This window comes from Lycorma delicatula, chromosome 1, assembly GCF_047948215.1.
Source record: "Lycorma delicatula isolate Av1 chromosome 1, ASM4794821v1, whole genome shotgun sequence".
NCBI lineage: Eukaryota > Metazoa > Arthropoda > Insecta > Hemiptera > Fulgoridae > Lycorma > Lycorma delicatula.
In genome coordinates, this window is record NC_134455.1 from 16,353,405 (window position 1) to 16,373,082 (window position 19,678).

Here is a 19,678-nt window from a genome sequence, read left to right on the forward strand (position 1 = left end):
ATAATTAGAATTTTCAAGTTAAAGATAATTGATGAAGTTTAATGATTTAGCTGATTGTAAAGACATACAAAACTATTTAAAATTAGAGAGATGCATTTTATTTATTTATTCATTTTTTTTTACTGAATTTCATTAAGTTAGTAATGCACACAATTATCTTCACAGTAGGATTATTTTTTTTAATAAAATCTTTATATGCTTCCGGATTACTGTGGTTCATTTTTCTTAAATTTTCGTAATCACAAGACTAATGACAGACACTTCCACTGCAGTTTTCATATTTAAAAAAAAAATATTACAATAATTTACTTAATACTTTTTACCATTTTCACCACTGCTTATTAACATTCCAAACATTTCACAAAATTAATTGTCGCAGATTAACAATAGAGTCAGAAACAACTTTATTTAAAGAGTGTATGTAAATACAATGTACATACTGTGTAATACATCACAACAAAAAATTGAGCTTTATTGTCTTCACAAATTTGCACAAAGATGTAAAAATTTTGAAAATTGAAATGTTTTTAGTTGAAACACCGCACGCATAAATCATAAAATATTCAGGATGTCACATAAAAAAGATTATGTTTATTTCTAATCAAAATTCAATGGTTTTCAAAATGCTTTTCACATACATTTACAAACCATTTTAGAAAAACTGCAAATAAACCATGCAATAAAGAACATACTAAAAGGAAATTTCACTTATCATCTCAATCCACTTTTGTGTAGTAGATAAATTGTTTGTATAAATTTTAAAGAAAAGTGCTTACCAATTTTTTTTTTTTTAAACTGGAATTAAATTAAAATGATAAAAACAAGCAATCTGATCTGTTTTAAACAATTACAGATTAAATTTTTTATTCATTTTTGGCATACGGTTTTTGTAAAAAAAGATGCAATACTTCAAACACTTAGAAATCTTAATAGGTATACATTATACTGCATGTGACATCACACATGAAATACATGATTTTTGTAAAGATGTAACTGCAATAATTATATCTATGAATTAAATAATTTTATTATAAAATATCCCGTTTCATGAGTTTCATAGAGTACATATTTGGATGGGGTGTATGTGATTAAATAATATTTAGTATCTTCTTGAAGGTTTTTGTCCCTTAAACAGTTTTTATAAAAGAAAAAAAGCTCCTATGAAGAATTTATTATCAGGAACTAAATAAACTAATTAAAAATTATACAAATACAGATTAGGGAAGTATAATGCAGTGATAAGTACATACATACAGTTACAAATGAATAGATAGATAATTTTTTTAGAATACCTTAGGTAACATAAAAACTGTTGTATTAACCTGAGAAATTTATTGAACTATCTACTTAATTCAATGTAAAAACATCGTACATCAATAATCCACTACTATTAGTAAATGAAAAAATGTAAATAAATAATTCAGCTTAGTATCAGTTATGCTAAAAATGAATGGAAAATGCTAAAGTACTTCCTAAAATATAAAGATAAAAAAAAATTTGTCATAATATTTTCTAAGATGTGACTTAGTTATATTTAATGATATTGCGCCAATTGAATTTAGATAGAATTAAAACAAATGTGGTTTTACTTTAAAGAATTCATCATTCTTAATGTTATTACTTACACAAAACATTATCGTACATGCCACTTTTCAAACAATGGAGAGTGTAAAATCACAATGGGGATTTTCATTACCATGTATTATATGAAGTTAAAGCGTGGAACAAAATTATGAGTAAATTAAATTAAATGGTGAGATGGTGGTGTCATCTATGGTACCGATGCTCACATTATTTTTGTAAATCCATTTAGTTGCTGTTCCATATCAAATGGTAAACAGTTAAAGTTTATTAATTATACAAATTTTCTATATAGAATTCACACTTACTCTTTTGTTGCAGCTGTTACGATAGAAGTTTACTACCATCAGTTCATAATTTCCCTTAAACTGAAAGTATGAAATTAAGATTTATGTAAAAGTAATCGTGTAACAAAAATGATGACAGGTACTCATCAGTCCATTAACATCAATTAATTTAATATGGTTGAAATTTTTTAAGTTCTAAAGAAGTAAATACTTACTGCTAGAGAAAGTGAGCATGAATATTACTAAACATATTACAGGAAGCCACCCCCACTGTGACATGTCATGACCTAAGTGATCAAAGTAAAAGTATAATCCCATGAAAAACTGAAAAAAAATAAACATTTTGTTATGGTTGTTTTTAAGGTTATAAGAAAAATAAAACAAAAAATTATTGAACAGCTTAATTTGGTTGTAATAAAATTGTGATTTCACAGTATCTAAATAACTTCATTGTAACTTAATCGAACTAGTTATTGTATAAATAAGGAAGAATATAATGGTATTTTTTTTTTTTAACTGAAATAATCTTCAGTACATGCAACAGCCTACTCAGATATTAAACAACTCAGTTTTATGAGCATACTACATTGTATCTCATGAATCATCAGATTAATCTTTCTTCAAACTAGATAATGTTTTAATTTTTCTAACAAAATTAAACTAATGAACTGAATGTTTCATTACTGTAGCTTTTAAATTACAGTAGTGGTACTTTTTTTAATTTTGTTATTCATTTTTATAAATTTATAAACAAATGAATAAACATACCGTATTTATTCGAGTACCCCCGCACTTTTTTTCTTGGAATTGGAGAGAAAAAATAAGGGTGTTGGGCTTACTTGAAACAGCCTTTAGTCAGGATAATTTATGTAAAATAAACGTTTTCTTAGAAGTACCTAAATTCAATCACATAAATGTAGTTACATTAGGCTTTCGTTTATCAATACCGGATGCCGCTTATACAAAATATATCCTTAACTATTAACATTGTTTCATATTATCGATAGGAACGAAGTTACGGTATTTTTATAAAACTGATTCATTCTGTATAGGCTGCATCCGGTTCAAATGACACTACCGTTACAGTATCAGTTACCCATCGTCGTCTTGTCTATTCGCCATAGTCATTGTACTGTTTGTGTATTTGGACGGTTATATGCATTTTATCTGTTTAGTTTATCTTGTAAAGTTTAATACGGTGATTTATTTTAATTACGACATTAAAATGAGTACAAAAGGACAGCGTCTAAGATCTTTTATAGTAAATGAAAAACTGTGCGTTATAGAAGAGGGTGAAAAAATTGGAAATCGGGCGGCAGGAAGAAAATTTGATTTAAATGAAAGCTGCATTCGAGACTGGCGTAAGAAGAAACAACTTTTGGTGAAAGGCACTGGTAATAAAAGGGCTTTCGTGGCTTAAAACCGAAATACACAGACATAGAAAAAAATTTGTATAACTTTGTTATGGAAAAAAGGAAATGCGGTTATGCTGTCACGACAGAAATATGTCAATCATATGCTCGTGAAATCGCTAAATCATTGAATAAAGTTGATTTTAAAGCAAGCCGTAGATGGATAACACGATTTTTTGCACGAAACGATTTGTCAATAAGACGAAAGACGACCGTTTCTATTGCAACCACTAGATGCCTGCATTAATAAACCGTTCAAATCTGCATTAAAACAACTGTACAGTAAATGGATGGCTGATGAAAATTTCTTTCTCACGCCTACAGGAAGAATCAAACACCCAGATTTGTGTTTGGATAAAAGATGCTTGGGAAGGTATTTCCACGGAATTAGTAAGGAAAGCTTCTAAAAAATGCGGAATATCTAATAAACTTGATGGTAGTGAAGACGATCACCTTTGGCAGAGCGACGTGGAGATTACCGGTAACTCTTCTACAGACATTGACAGTGACAGTGATTAATTAAAAATAAAATCCCATATTAAAAAGTGTATTGAAATGATCCTTTTCAACATGATACTTTCTTCGCACCTTGTTACTTTCATCATGACAAGCACAGGAAAAAAACAAGGTTTGTCCGAGTATACTGTAAAAGAATAAGAATAATAATTCTCTATTCACACGCCTTTTTAATTCAGTATTGACTTCGTGTATGTTGTGATTAAATTTGAGATTATATTAATTGTTGTTTGTATTAAGTAGTGAGTGATATTACGCCAATCTGTGCGAGTTAATTTCACTAATTCCTGTTCTCATATGAGAAAGGTTTAGAAGTACCCTCTTATTGGGTATTCACAACCTAATAATCATATCTTAGGGCATCTATAACTTTTTTCTTCTTAAAAATGGCCTCCTCACTCCTCTCATAGCCATCCCCAACCTCCATGAATTTTTTAAGCACCCCGTAAGGCAATTGGTCTTTGCTGTTAAGCATAACACTATCACCTTGAAGTGCCGTAGCAGCAGTTTCTGCCCACCCTATCTTGCTCCTTTCCCAGGAGATTACCCGTCGGGATTCCTCCCGCTTCACTGAAAATAAGTAATTGACTTAATCTAATACACGTAAATAAACATTGAGATGAACGTAAATAAAATACAATGTTGAGAGGTTTCTTAACACTTACATAGTTTGGTGACAATTCTTATATTAAAATGGATTAAAGTAATTTTCAATTCTGCGTTCAACCAGCAGGGGAACAATGCTGTTCTGTTCCCCTTACCTGCATTCCTGTTTATCCGGGTGCCTCCACCCTGGATCACTTTTCCCATCGTTGTGTGCAGGACATCGGCCGCACCATAACTATGTGCTTCCCTTCTCGTCTTGATTCGTGGCTATAATATGATTAGTTTTAACCTAACACAGTGATATAAACGTAATACAGCTTAATTCTAATAATAAAATACACAACAATATCCTATAATTCCACATCGTTACATTTTCCTGTTTGTGGCCCTATATTTTTATTTCCTATCCGTATTACGCCACAATGTAGCAAAACTAGCGAAGATGATTATACAAATAATATGGCTTAATTCGGGGACATCTATAACCTAAAATGAATGTATTGACTGATTATAAAGTTTTTGGATTCATTCAGTCAAGAATTCATTTCAAATTCCAACCAAGAATGGGATTTTTTTTTACAGTACAAAATTTTTATTCCATCTTTCTATGCAAAAGCTTCAAGCTTATGAATTAAAACTTACTGAATAAATTGTAAAAAAAATGTTACTTTATTTACAAGTGTTATTTTTACTGTCTCCTAAAAACAATTTGTAAGTATTCAAAGAAAAATGAACTAATAGAATAAAAAAATATGAACATTTATTTACAAGGAAGTGAAACACACTCATGTTAAAGAGGTGTATTTATAGAATGCAAGTAAAAAAAGGAGATTTCGTAGAAATAATTGTGACTAATCATAAATAATGTAAAAGAACAATAACATTATGAGATCAGCCTGATAAGTGAAAATAAGTTTTGCAATCACTTTGCCTCATGTAAATTTTTAAACATAATTGATAGCACTAAAATTAGTACACAACTTGAGTAGGTATTTGACGTTTTTTAACAAGTATTCAACTACTTCCTTCATGACGAAATAATTTAACAAAGCAATGTGAACACTTGTCTTAAATTATAATTACATGCAACATCCTTTCATACAATTAAAGTAAAAAATGTTCATTAAAGTAAAAATTGTTCATTAACATACAAATTTAATCGTAAGCAACTTGACATGAGACACTAGTGACGTAAAATATGAAATGGATATAGTTATCTTTTTCACTGGGCCAATTAAAATGTTGCACATAGACACCGAAGTGTAGGAGGTATTCAGTTCTACAAGCTTGCTTCACTCTTCTCACCACAAAATGTGGCTGTAAAATAAACATCATACTTTCAAAGAAAGCAACATTGATTGAATTTTTTTATATCAAGTGCTTTAATAGGATAACAGACCTAAAAAAAACTCAGTCAAATAGTTAAAAACAAAAGGTTAAAAGAATTAATGTTTCTTTTCCTGTTGTGAATAAATAACATGGTATGTATGCAAGTTACTATAAGGTCCCGTTTTGAACGGGACCAGTTCCGTTTTTAGCTAGCCTGTCCCGTTGTCCCCAAACACTGCTTCGGAACTTCGAGACGCTGAAATGTACCATTTTCAGTAAGAGAGCAACCCTACTAACAAATTCAAAAAAAAAGGCGCGAGAAATAAAAAAATCCGACGGTGCGTCTAGATGACGGGAATCGACCGCACATTTTGTCAAAATTTTGAGGTTAGTTATAATAATTAACAATAATTGAGAGTAAACAGCATTTCTTGTAATGTAATATTATACGTGTGTCAATTTAAATTTCTTGTACGAGAACTTTTTATTTCAACATTGCCTAAACGTATGTGCACTTTTAATGTTGCAAACTAAATTCCCGCTTGTAAAACAAAATGTACAATAGTAAACAAAAATGTACAACAGTGGACGTCGTGTTTTAAAAGAAAATTATGTCGACTTAGCGTTCTGTCACAATAAAAGTTTCCACCGTTATGGTAAAATTGAAAGCAAACGGCGTGGTCAACCCACTCTGTAGTTATAATTTAGAACTTGCTTATATGTCATTGTTAAATCTTGTTTGTTCATTCGTTAATTTATTATTATTATTAAGATATATATGGTATTTTTCTAAGTTATTAATAATACCTTGTATATTATTTGAAAAATCAAGAATTTCAATAAAATTTTCCGAATTATAATTATGGTTATCATTGATAATGTGTTTAGCAAAATTAGATTTTCCTATTTGAGTTTATTTTATACCGTTGATATGTTGTCGCATTCTAACTGAAAAAGATAGATTGGTCTTACCAATGTATTTTAAATCAAAATTGGCGCATTCTAAACTACATACTCCTCGTCCATCTAAATTAATTTTATTCCGGTCTTTATTATTTTAGATGGATCTGTATTATTTTTATGTTTTATTATTTCATTATTATTATTTCGTTATACGACTATATGCAATTTTTAAACCAAATAATTTAAATATTCTGTTAAATTTTTTATAATTTATATTATAAATTCGATTTTATGTTAAAATCGAGTATTTGGAAACTTTTATTGTGACTGGACGCTAAAGTCGACATAATTTTCTTTTAAAACACGACGTCCACTGTTGTACATTTTTAAATTTTACATAACGACTTGCATACGATGAATGAGTTTTATTTTAAGAATAATATAAAAGTTTTTTGAGTTCCTGAAGATGGATTTGGTATCCAAAAGTACTATAACACATATAAAAAAGTTGTTGGTGGTTTATTTATTTTTATAAGTCATTATTATTGTAAAATCATATCAACGGGTCATGTTTGATAAAATTATTATGAATATGCTATAATTTTTGTTAATTATGTTTTATTCCGGTAATACGTCTAATAATAATTATTGGCGTTATTACTAATTTTAAAATAATTATTTCTGTTGCTATAATTGTTGGAATAATCCAACATATTTATTTTGTGTAATGAATATGTCTTGCCCTCCTAGATTGAATTTAGTTTTTGAAATTTGCTTAGTTATTAATTTTCATCATACTCATCACAGATCGAACAAGTGTCAGTTCTTGGATATTGGAAACCTATATTAAATTTTATATTGAAAATGTTTCAGTATGATTCATAACTGACACAGTTATGATATTTATTTTAAATAACCGAAACATTTTACTAATATTTAATTCTTCAAATAAGAATAGTTTTTTATCATGGAGACTATAGTGACTTTTCCTGCTGCAAAAACTGCTAATATGATCAGATATTGCCTTCTGAATAGATTCATTCAATTTTCGATGAATGGAACCATGCAAGCCACACTTTAGGAGAAGAAGGTCTTTAGGAGAACAAGCACGAGCATCAATGTTTCAACCCTGTTTGTAAATGCTTAAGTTTTCTTTTTGTAATTTTAGGGAATGAAATAAATGCTTTGACACACATTGTCATTTCCTCCGTTTTATTATTTCTCTGAAACCTTAACCTGTGCAAGAAACTACTTTCCATGTAGAGACTGATCTTGTTTTTTCAAAATCTCTCTGCCGATCGGGAATAAGTGAAATTAACCCCGACAGATAGGCGTTCTGATCATTTTGGGTTGTTAAGGAATTAAAATAAGTTGGCTGTTGTGCGTAAATACCGGGAAAATTATCCAGATCGAAGAGTACCGAATCGTAAAACATTTGAGTCTTTGGAGAGGGAAGGAATTAAAACACTTCACTATTTGCTCTCTTTCACTTTAGCTTATGTTATTAAAGCATTCGGCTTACAGTTCTATGATTCACCTACCTCACTTTGAAGCCTCAGTTTATTTTTAACTTCCGACATTCCTTCATGACCTACGTTTTGTAGAAGCAGGCTCTTCCATCAAGTAAATAACTACAACGTAATATCACTCACTAAATAATACAAACAACCACTAATATAATCTCAAATTTAATCACAATATACAAGAAGTCAATACTAAAACAAAAAGACGGGTGGACAGAGAATGCAGTAAATTGCATTCCTTGTTCTTTCACTATGCGCTTGGACTAACATTGTTTTTTTCTTGGGCATGTAATATTTTTTTTTTTTTTTGGCTTCAGTCATTTGGTTTGATGCAGCTCTCCAAGATTCCCTATCTAGTGCTAGTCGTTTCATTTCACTATAACCTCTACATCCTACATCCCTAACAATTTGTTTTACATATTCCAAACGTGGCCTGCCTACACAATGTTTCCCTTCTACCTATCCTTCCAATATTAAAGCTACTATTCCAGGATGCCTTAGTATGTGGCCAATAAGTCTGTCTCTTCTTTTAACTATATTTTTCCAAAAGCTTCTTTCTTCATCTATTTGCCACAATACCTCTTCATTTGTCACTTTATCCACCCATCTGATTTTTAACATTCTCCTATAGCACCGCATTTCAAAAGCTTCTAATCTTTTCTTCTCAGATACTCCGATCGTCCAAGTTTCACTTCCATATAAAGCGACACTCCAAACATACTAATTCATCTAATTACCGATGAATTCCGTTTTACAAAAAATGTCAATGTAATTATCGAAACCCTGACACATGGGCAGAAAGAAACCCATGCTACAAGTCATTTCCAGCGCACTTTTTCGATTTTGTGGTGTGATATTCTTGGTAATAATCTCATAGGTCCTTTCTTCTTACCTTCAAGGCTCAATGGGGAGGATTTCTTGCATTTTTTGCAAACAAATCTGATTGAACTCCTGTAAGATATTCCATTTGCAAATAGGTTACAGATGTGGTTTTCAATGATGGCGCATCTGCTCGCAACTATCATGATGTGGTGGTTCATTTAAATAACACATTTAGTAAGTAACGGATTGATCTAAACTGATCAAACTTTAGCCACCTAGACTCCCGGATCTCACGCCAGCGTACTTCTTCCTTTGGGGTTGGATGAAGTCTTCTATTCCGCTCGTATTGGCTCATAAGAATTGAAACATCGTATAATAGTAGCTGCAGCTACTATTAGGAATAATAATAATGTTATTAATTAAGCCCGATAAGCATGGATTCGCCGAGCTGTACTATGCGTTGAACAGAATGGCGGCCACATTGAGCAACTACTTTGAAGAAATGTTTGCAGATTTATCACGTAACCACTTTGATATTTCAACATTTTTATAAAAAACAAAACAAAGGTATGTGATTATTATTAATTTTTTATTAATTTTTTTCAGTCGGTGGTTATAATTTGTTCTATTTATTTTCATTTACATTATTGTGTTCAAACATTAATAAAAATTGTTTATTCTGTTTAAAATCGTATCACTTTTTCAATCCAATTTGTGTGTTTTGTTTCTAATTAAAGTTGAACTTCTCAAATTTATGTTAAATTTTAATTGATGTTATTTATATAACCTTTTTCAGAATTAAATTTCCAACAAAAATAACTAGAAATTTTTATTTGTTTACTGGAAAATTAACAAAGTTATTTTATTCCAAACCTAAAAAAGTGTGTTTTTCGACAAAATGTTTTCTTGTTTTATCCCGATTTCTTAAAACCTAAGTGAAATAGAAGTCAGGAAATACTTTTATACACTTTCTTAGACCAAAAACGTAAGGAAGAACCAAATGTATCCCTCGATTTGTATCGCAAATATTAAGGTACGGTTTAATTTTACAGACGGAGCAGAAAGCAAAGCTAAATGTTTCGCGAGCCAAAATTCGTTAACGAACCGTCTTCTGGCCTATATTTTTATCAACTTTTTTCTTATTTTTGGCTATAAAATTATCTCCTGAGAGATTGCCGTACAATTTGTAATCGCTTTGTATATGGCCCTGATAAGCCATTTAGAATCTAGCACTGAAAAGTGCTATTTGAGATATTTTGCTTAGAATCTGTATATCTCGCTCGTCGTTTTCTACATGTTGCCCCGATAACAGGTATGCTGTCCAATGTTGGTGGTTACTTAACTGAAAAGGTTCGTTTGCCTCAAAGGTTTGGCTAAATTTGGATAAGTGGATAAATCACCAGAGAAGTGCATCCTTAGTGCAGAGTGAACGTCGTTACCGAAAGTAGTATAATGTTCACCGTTGCGGTAAACCTCGAATACAAATGAACATAATTAACCAGCCGCTACCAGATTAAACAATCCATCATAAGTCGAACCTTTAGAGATTTGAACGAATATATTGTAGTTCGAATATTGTGACGCAGATTATTTTTCATCATAGTTGAGAATAGCTCCAAATTCTCCAACACTTGTGGTAATTATTTCCTTCACTTCGGTCGACAACAGCTATGTATAGTACATGGCATGAGAAAGAAATCGCAAATGATACGCACTATCTCTTACAATTGTTAACTAATAAAAATATCCCAAACAGCACTTTTCGGTGCTACATTCTAGCATCCCCGTCGCGTCTTCGCCCGGTCCGCCCTATATGGTTACTTGCGTTTCCTGTCGCGGCCAGGGAATATTTAGCCGAACATGGTTCGGCTAAATATTCCATATTCGCGAAACGAATATTCCATATTCGCTTCGCTTGCCCTTCTCCACTTGCCAGAGGGCTCTGCCCCTTGGACCTCGCCGAGTTCAAAAAACTCACGCTTCTGAGAATAATAATGATAAATAAAAATTAAATAAAGATGTGGGTTTCAAAACATCGTCCATCTTAAAAATATTAATTATAACCGGTTAAATAGTACGGGTAAAGGTGTATTTTGCACGGTTCTTAGAGTTAACCGACATATACCTCTAGGGGGTAACCGTGACCCTATTAGTTTCTCTTTTTATTTAAACCTTTTAATTACTTTTATTTTGTATTTTTAGTCTAGTAACCAGAGGCAGATGTAGCCAGTCGCTTAGCGTATACAGTTAACAGTAGCTGTACTGGTTGAGCCACATTGTCGCACCCATTAAAAATTCGAAATTCAAAATTCCCGAAAATGGATTTTAGTTATTTATCTCAAGAGTATTTTCAAGTTCTAATCTAGTGAATATCTTGTTTAGTATAGTTGAAAAAAATTTGTAGTCATTTTCAATTTTTTTTTTACTTTTCTTCGCCCGTTTAAGGTCGAATTTCAAAACATTTATAAATCGGTTTTTAGATAGTTTTCTTTAGTAGTTTTTGTTGAGCGATGATGAATCAGTAAGTTAGTCATTTAGTACAAGTTGCTTTATAAGTAAAGATATCTATTTTTTATATTTTAAAATCCATAAAATATAGTTGTATCTTGCCTGTTACATAACTCTTGGAAGCCTTACTGAAAATCATAAGATTAATAAACAACAATGTAAGCAAAAATATCATCTTCAATTTAGTTTGAATATGAGGCCAATTTGTTCAAAAGTTATTTTTTAAAATAACTATTAACATGTAAATAAAAGTTTCTCTGTTTTTCTACCAGTTGATAAAAATGTTATTTATTTTCAATTATTCTAGCATGTAATTAGGTATTTTAATTCAGATCTAAAGCTATAAAAATTTAGCTTTTACTTTAGTATTAATCTTTTGATTCATTAAAAATAAATGTTCTTTTCAAAAATCATTATTTTAAAAACGTGCAGAATTAAATGTAAGTCTAAAGTTTCTGCATTTTTATTTTAAGTATTTAAATTTAAGTTAACTTAAAGATTATACGTACATATTCAATTCCAATAATAACAGCACCAAGTAAAAGTGGTTTTCTGTAACCAAAAGTTTTTGATATTGAAGGAGCAAAAAGAGAGGATATAAATTGAAACGTTCCAACAGTCATTGCACAATATTTTGGTGGGATATTTGATCCAGATTTCATAAATATTAATTCGGAATACAATTGAATAACATTAATTCCTGTGAACTGACCAGCAGTTACTAAAAAGAAGTTAATCCAAAGACCTTTTCTATTTCCAGGAACTTTAATGAGATCCTTAATCCCAGCTTTTTTTTGCATCTGCTCATACATTGTTGACTGAAAAAATAAATAAAATAAAAAGGATGTGTTAACTATTTTTCTTAAATTAATATTAATATTATAATAAAACTGAATTAAGATGATTAAATAACTTATCATTTTTCTTACTTTAGATTTTTTCAAAATCGATTCACAGAAAACCGCTATTCATTAAAGAGTGATATGATTTTTGTGACAGAAATATTAATTTACCAAAATTATGACACTTTCTTTTTCAGCCATCTCTTTAGATATATTTCCTCTGAACCACTGAAGTGATTTTATGGCACTTTCTTTCTGCCCTTTTGATATTAGATAATATGGAGAGTCGGGTAACCATAAGAAAACCAAAAGAAAAATCAGTGGAGGTACCATTGATAGCATTACTAAACTGTTGTATGACAAATAAGGCCCAGCAAAATATTCTAAGTTACAGCCAAAAGCAATAGATAATTCTATTCCACAGCAAAGTGCCCCTCGTAGAGAATCCTGGAAACAATAAATACAAAAATTTGTTTTTAAATTATCAAACAATATTTTATTACTTTGAGTTTCATTCGTTACAAAATATGATAATTTAATAAAAAATAAAATTCTTAAAGACTCCTGTAGAAGGTTGTGTCCAAAGTTTAACCTTTTTCTTAACTTTGTTTTTTCTAATGCGGTGATGTGTAAAAATACAAAACTAGTAATACTCTTGAAATAATTTCATCAGTATCTGACATCAATAAACACATTGGTGCTCATTATATTAACCTGCATTTTATTATGCTAACAAGAGGATATTATGCCTTTTTCTTCTATTGTAACATATACCACCTTACAATAGTTATGCTACAATGTTCTAAGTGCTACACTGTTTGGTATAAGTTAGAGAAGTTACCGTTCTTTTATCGGTTAATTTAACTTGGTTAAGTTATACAAATAACTGTTATTGAAATTTATTTGTTAACTAGTTTCTAAAAGCAAGCTGAATTTTTTTTATATTTTAAAGCTTCTTAAGATATGGTAGTTATGAATTGTGAAAATAAATTATGATAGTCATTGCTTAATTTCTTTTAAGTAGTGAACACTTTCCCTCACCACCCTACATCTAGAATATTAAAGTACTAACCTTATATTAGAGTTTTGGCAGTCAAAATTCAGTAAGGATTAGAGATTTTGTGATAAAATGAATGCCAAAAATTAAAGCATATTATAGTGGTAAAATAGGCACTCAAATGCAGTTAAGATTAATAGTTAATACTCTAGATAGTATGCGGTCTCTCCAGCATCATCATCTTCATGCAGAAAATCTTCAAGTAATCTGTACAAGATTCCAGACGTATCTGAAATCACACCAAACCTTGTCGAGAGAACAGACAGAAGACCATCCTTCCTTCATTTGTGTCCCAAAACACTATAAACGACTCCCCAGGGATCCTTGTTCCTCTACTCATGCACAAAAGAACGCCAGGAATCACTCTTCGCCATACAAATCTTATGAAAATAATGAGATCTGCGGTTCCGATACTCAGCAACAAGGACTGCCCGTCGCTCAGGATCATCCTGATGTTGAAATGCTCTCCTTAAATGACAGACAACCTGTTTCAAGAATGACAATTCCTTGACCACTATGGAGCAAGCCTCTCTTAACCTGAACTGCGGGAAATCGAGCAGTCAATGAAAGCAGCCGACAAACTCTCTGCCAATACCAAAGACTTCAGACCCCGATCCAAAACTCGAAGTCTGGCCGAAAGAAGTCAATAAATTTCCTCTAGTCCGCTTACCTGCAAAGGAAACGATCTTGCTGAGCTGTAAAGTTACATCGGTAGTACTCACTCAAACCACCAACAATTTCATAAATAATCAATCGATGATCGCTCGAGCAATCATCCACCATCTTCCAATTACAGACAGGCACGAAAAACCTACCAACAATAACACAGATGTTCGTTCCACCAAACAACCGACGCCCATCTACCATACCTGCATAGGTGGGCAACTCACCAGGCACATTGAATACCTGTAGAGAATATTGAGCTACAAAGCATCTACTAATTTATGCCATCACTGGTGAAACCACTAGTCACAGTAGAGACTCAGCGTTCACATCCGCACCAATAAGGACTGGTGCGGACTGGACTGGTACCAGAGAATCTAAGAATTTTATCCCGGATCTCAAGATGACAATCAGCAGGGTCTCTATACTGAAAATATGAACTTGCAACATATAGATAAAAGTTCTGAACATCCACACAGACACGGAGCTGTTGAATGAAGACACAATCGTTTCCCTTCTGCACACAACAGCGAACATGCTATTGGAACCACAATAGCAAAAATCTGGAAGTTCTCCGAACATAATATATGGATGCTGAAATAAAATAACATCCAACCCTCTACAAAGAGCAATTTCACCAAGCTCAATCTGAAAAATGTAAGCACTCTGTGCATTTAATTGCCTGAATTTAACAATTAACGCTAAAGAATTCAAGTACATTGTTACAGCCCTCTGATAAAAACCACATTCCTTATTACTCACAGAGTGCTTGGACTCCTTCCGAACATGCTTGCAATTACTACAAGTTGGACCCTCTGATCTTTTCGAACACTCACACTTGTAACCCTAATCACCACAATGAGCACAGACTGCTGGATGATTACAGAACTTAGCCCTGTGACCATACCTGCAGCACTTGAAGCATCATTGAATATCTAAAAACTCTGCCGACTCTGACTCTACATGAAGAAAAATTTACAAATAATCTGCCCTTGTCAATAAAGTTGTGGAAAAAATTCAGACTGACCGTGAAAATTCCAAGGTAGTACTCAGCCTCGCATCTACTCGATTTCAACAATAGTTTATATTCAAACTTGAAGGTATCCTCAGTCATCTGAGTGTTTTGCTCTTGAATAACAGTCATTAACTCCACCTCAGATATTTGTTGATCTGTCACACACAATAATCTGGGTCGCCACTTATGTTTAAGTCGACTTTCATGTCGGTGCTACCAACCTTGAATGAGTCTGAGGTGACCTCCATGGTCTCTTTATCGTCAGCAATGACAACTAATCTGATAACATCTACCAATAATAAGAAAGTTAGAAAAAATATTCAACTGAAATACATCTTGGCTTGCCACTGAAATATGGCAATGATGGCTATTGTACCCTTCTTCTTAAATCCTGTGCAGAATGTGAACTAACATCCCTACCTCTTCTTTGCTTCTATTCTTACAGCTGTAAGAATAGAAGGAAAAAGAAAGGGTAGCTGTGAAGGAATAATGGAATAAGACAAGAATGTAGTCTCCTTATTACTTTTCAACTTGTACGTACAGGAAGCAATATAGAAATTTAAAGTGGTATTTAGTGGGCTTTTGGCAGAAAATAAAAATAAATAAGAAAATATACTGAGAAGCATGGAAAACATAAACTTATTTTTTTGAGACAAATGTAGTTTGAAAATAAACTGGAGTAATGCAAAGGTAATGAAGAAATGCAACAGAAAGGAGAATAATGAAGAATGAAATATTCTGATAGATGAATACAAGAGTTGCACATCAGAAGTTAGAGAATTTTACTATTAGTAAAGTAAAATTATAAAGGATGAGTAAAGAAGGATATAAATCAAAAGCAGACTGACTAGTACAAACAAGAAGGTCTTTCATAAAAAAAGAAAACATGTATTAGTTTCAAACATAGATCTTTGAATTAGAAAGAAATTCTTGAAAATATTTGTCAGAAGTGTATTTCGTAGTGTAATGAAACATGGATAATTGGAAAAACAAAATGAAAAAGATTAGAAATGTGCTTTTGAAAACTGGTGTTAAAGAAAAATATTAAAAATTAGTGTGGCAACCAAATTTTTAATAAATTAATTTAGACAAACAAAATTGGAAAGAAATTGGTATAAGAATTTTTTAATCCACCGTAACTCGACCCTGCAAGAGTAACGCCATTATTCGATGTGTGAGGGGTCTTCACACATCAATTTCCTTTTATTTACTCATATTTAATGTTGTATGTTTATGCCCATGTTCAATTTTTATTTTTTACTTTTTATTAACAAATTATTTGTTTGTTTAAAATGAACAAAAAATCACAACACACTCTCTACTATAATTTTGTTGGATAATTCTCAGTCAACTGCTTGTATGATGAGTTATTTCATCAATTAAAAAATCTGGAAAAATAGTTTCCATATCTCAAATGTTGTCCTCACATTTCTAGCAATTGATTTGACTCCTGGAGAGTGGATGACTGTTTCTCCGTGGTTTACGTCTGCACTGACTCGGTGTGTGAACATCCCAAGCTGTCGTAACCAATGTATGAGGTCCAGGATTGGGTAGATACAATGGATCATCTTCATCAGTTGACTTCACACTTTCACTCTTGTGTCACTATCACTATCAGACCCATCCGAATCAAGTTCATTTTATCTATTAGCTAATAACCGATTTTCACACTGCTTATCTTCAAATCCATCTAATTATGTGAGTATTTGCTGTTCTTAGTTCATTGAAATAAACTTAAATTTTTTATAAATTAAATATAAAATAAAATGTCTAGATTTAAGAAAACGAAAAAATCAGAATTAAGCTAACAAAAATCGGAGGAAGAACACAGATAAATGCTATCACGATTACTTGAGTGTGAGTGCCACACTCATTCTGATGAATTATTAATAAAATTAACTGATTAGTAAGGATTTCCTTCCTGCTAGCCAGAAATGCAAAACTTGCTTATCGCATTCCAAACACATGCATAAGCAGCTAGATGGCGTTCCAAGAATCTACCGTAAGCATAAAGATAATAGGAAAGAAAAAAATATCAATGTGAGTATAGTACTCACATGTCGAGAAACAGCAAGTTAAGAAATGAGTAAGATAGGCCATGTATTTAGACTTCTAAGATTTAGGTTAGTTGGTATTAGAGAGGATGTATAAAAGGTAAACTGTCAAGAAAGAAAAAATGGAATAGATAAAACAGCAAAAACGCAGTCAGAACAGAAAATAATTATAAGTAGTGTTAAACCAGTAACTAATGAAAAAAAAACAACCAGAAGCATAAGAATTATTTTGTGGTTTCTATAGTAGTCAGCACACATCTAAGGAATCTTTGAATTCCTCTACAGGATAGGGTTTACAGTAAACAGTAAATTTGAACTGTAGCTTTCTACAGCTACGATTCAAAATTTATTTTACTTTAAATGCCAAAAACTACTTCCACAGTTAAAACAGTACATCAATAATCCAATCACTTCAGATATTTCTAGTTACCTTCAAAGATTATATTAAATAACATCAACTATTATTAATTACCTGTATTTTTTCAATGTTTATCAGCCATACTAAAGAATAAAAAAGAAAAGAATTGTCTTATGAAATTTCAAATCTTCTTTTCATTCTTATAAACCAGAGTAGTGTTAAAATACATATATTACTAATTATTGTAAAATTCATCATTATATATGAACACAAAAGTTCTTGCTGTTTCCTTCATTTAATTAACTGTTTGTCATATTCAACCAGTAAAGATTCTTGATTTGTAAACACTGGTGTTATTTATTAATTAAATTGTATTATATTAAGGGGATATTATTTTACTAAAAAAAAATATTTGTATTTACCTCAGTTATTTCTATTATGTACATTGGAAGACCAAGAAAAAAAATTCCACACGCCAAACCTGTTATTATCCTTCCTACATAAAGTATTTCAAGACAGTAAGCAAGCCATATCAATGTCCATCCCAGAAGAAGTAATACAGTGTTTAGTAATAACGTATTTTTTCTTCCTAATGAGTCTAGCAATTTACATGACATCAACGGACTAACTGTCGCACCAATAGCAAGCAGTGAAGCAACCCAAGAACCTTGTTCTTCAGTTATTGGTATCTTTGAGTCTTTTTCCATCAACCGTGGTAATATTGGTGATGTCCAAGCAAAATTACAGCCCACAGATGCATAAGCAAAACTTACTAGAAACATAAATTTGTGTATTTTTAAATGAAGCCAGTGTTTTATGAATAAGTAACATGAACAGTAACAAGATCTTATTCTGTTTTATATTAACGTGAATGTTATTAAAATAGTTACCTAACAGTGTTACAACAGTTGAAAATTGTTACACATAAGATGTATATTAAATACATTATTATTAAACGCCATAATTTATTCAAGAGTGGCATTGAATAAATAAATAAATCTTTTATTCTGATTAGTAAATTAAAATACATATTATCTGCTAAAAAATGAGCAGATATGACACTCCATTCATTAACAGAATAATATTCTGTAAAAGAAAATCTTTTAGTACTATTTTAAACAAATTGTTGAGAAATTTTTTAAAAATTATTACGTAATTTATTAAACATGGCAATGGAAGTCTAATTAAGGCATTATTATAAGCTGAAATGTTGTGTTGAGTTACATTAAAATAGTTATGTTAACCGTTTAGATAAAGATGAATATTATTTCTTAAGAATAGTTAAGATACAGTTCTTTTTATCAAAGTATGTAAGTAACTTGAGAAATAATTTTGTTACCTTCTTCCTTCATTTAATAGTTAACCGGACAAGTTTTTCAAGATAATTTGCAATTTTAAATTGTAGCAATATGAGTACTATGCAATGAGTAATAACAAACAATGAAAAATATAACAATAAACAAGTAATTTATATAACAATGAGTAATAAAAAATGGGCAAGAAACTTAAAAAAATTACATACTCAATTAAGCATTCCAAAATCAAAGGAATTTGAAATGCTTAATGTGAAACTACTTTATTCCAAATTTTTCCAGTATGCCAGGCTTAGGAAGATTCTTATTCTTAAAAATAGCTACACCCAAATTTGTAAGTGATTTACATCTCATGTTAGATGTCCATACTACAAAAATATGGTACAGAACAGAGAATGTTTTCTTAAGTTCTATAGCAGTTTTAATCTTAACTTTTATCAGTAAAATTACATTTTATTAACATTATAGTTACTGTAAACTTTTTTTATTACTTGCAAACAAGTGTAATGATGTATTATTATTGTACAGTTTGAAAAAACATTATAATAACATCTTTAAATTATAAAGAACTAATAACTGCTTGGAAATTCCTCAGGAATTATTCTTTATAGAAGAAATCATTCCTACAAAGGACCTTTTGGAACAAGTTACCAGCACCTACTATGAGATTGCTGGTGACCCACCTGTGCAAATCGTGCCTCTCTATGTAATGAGAGGCTGATTCATCGCACTATAGAGGTTCTGGATTCATCAATAAAGGTACAATATTCAGTATTATTAGACAATGTTTATTTTCATATTATTAGTTTATTGTTTATATTAGTAACGAAGAGTAGCTATTCCACGATGATTTTGTCTGAATATTCATATTAATTTTGTATTTCATTAT

The 19,678-nt window shown here is 31.0% G+C and overlaps 1 protein-coding gene and 1 long non-coding RNA gene across 5 annotated transcripts in view; one reads left to right on the forward strand and one right to left on the reverse strand.

Moving 5' to 3' along the window:
• Window positions 1-19,678, forward strand: part of LOC142328942 (uncharacterized) — a 42,168-nt gene that overhangs the window by 9,382 nt on the left and 13,108 nt on the right. The window contains exons 1-3 of one of the 2 annotated variants that reach the window (XR_012757397.1): window positions 1,902-2,007; window positions 16,500-16,762; window positions 19,385-19,548. This is a non-coding gene — a long non-coding RNA (uncharacterized LOC142328942). Of the gene's footprint in view, window positions 1-1,901; window positions 2,008-16,499; window positions 16,763-19,384; window positions 19,549-19,678 lie in introns of those variants that run through there. The other variant, XR_012757388.1, reaches the window with a different exon arrangement.
• LOC142328802 (facilitated trehalose transporter Tret1-like) overlaps window positions 1-19,678 on the reverse strand; it is a 35,966-nt gene that overhangs the window by 3,048 nt on the left and 13,240 nt on the right. Inside the window, exons 3-6 of one of the 3 annotated variants that reach the window (XM_075372889.1) lie at window positions 17,899-18,248; window positions 12,501-12,776; window positions 11,997-12,305; window positions 2,084-2,192 (exon numbers count right to left, since the gene is read on the reverse strand). In XM_075372889.1, coding sequence (XP_075229004.1) covers window positions 2,084-2,192; window positions 11,997-12,305; window positions 12,501-12,776; window positions 17,899-18,248 — 1,044 coding nt within the window. The remainder of the gene's footprint in view (window positions 1-2,083; window positions 2,193-11,996; window positions 12,306-12,500; window positions 12,777-17,898; window positions 18,249-19,678) is intronic. The other 2 variants (XM_075372971.1, XM_075373047.1) reach the window with 2 other exon arrangements.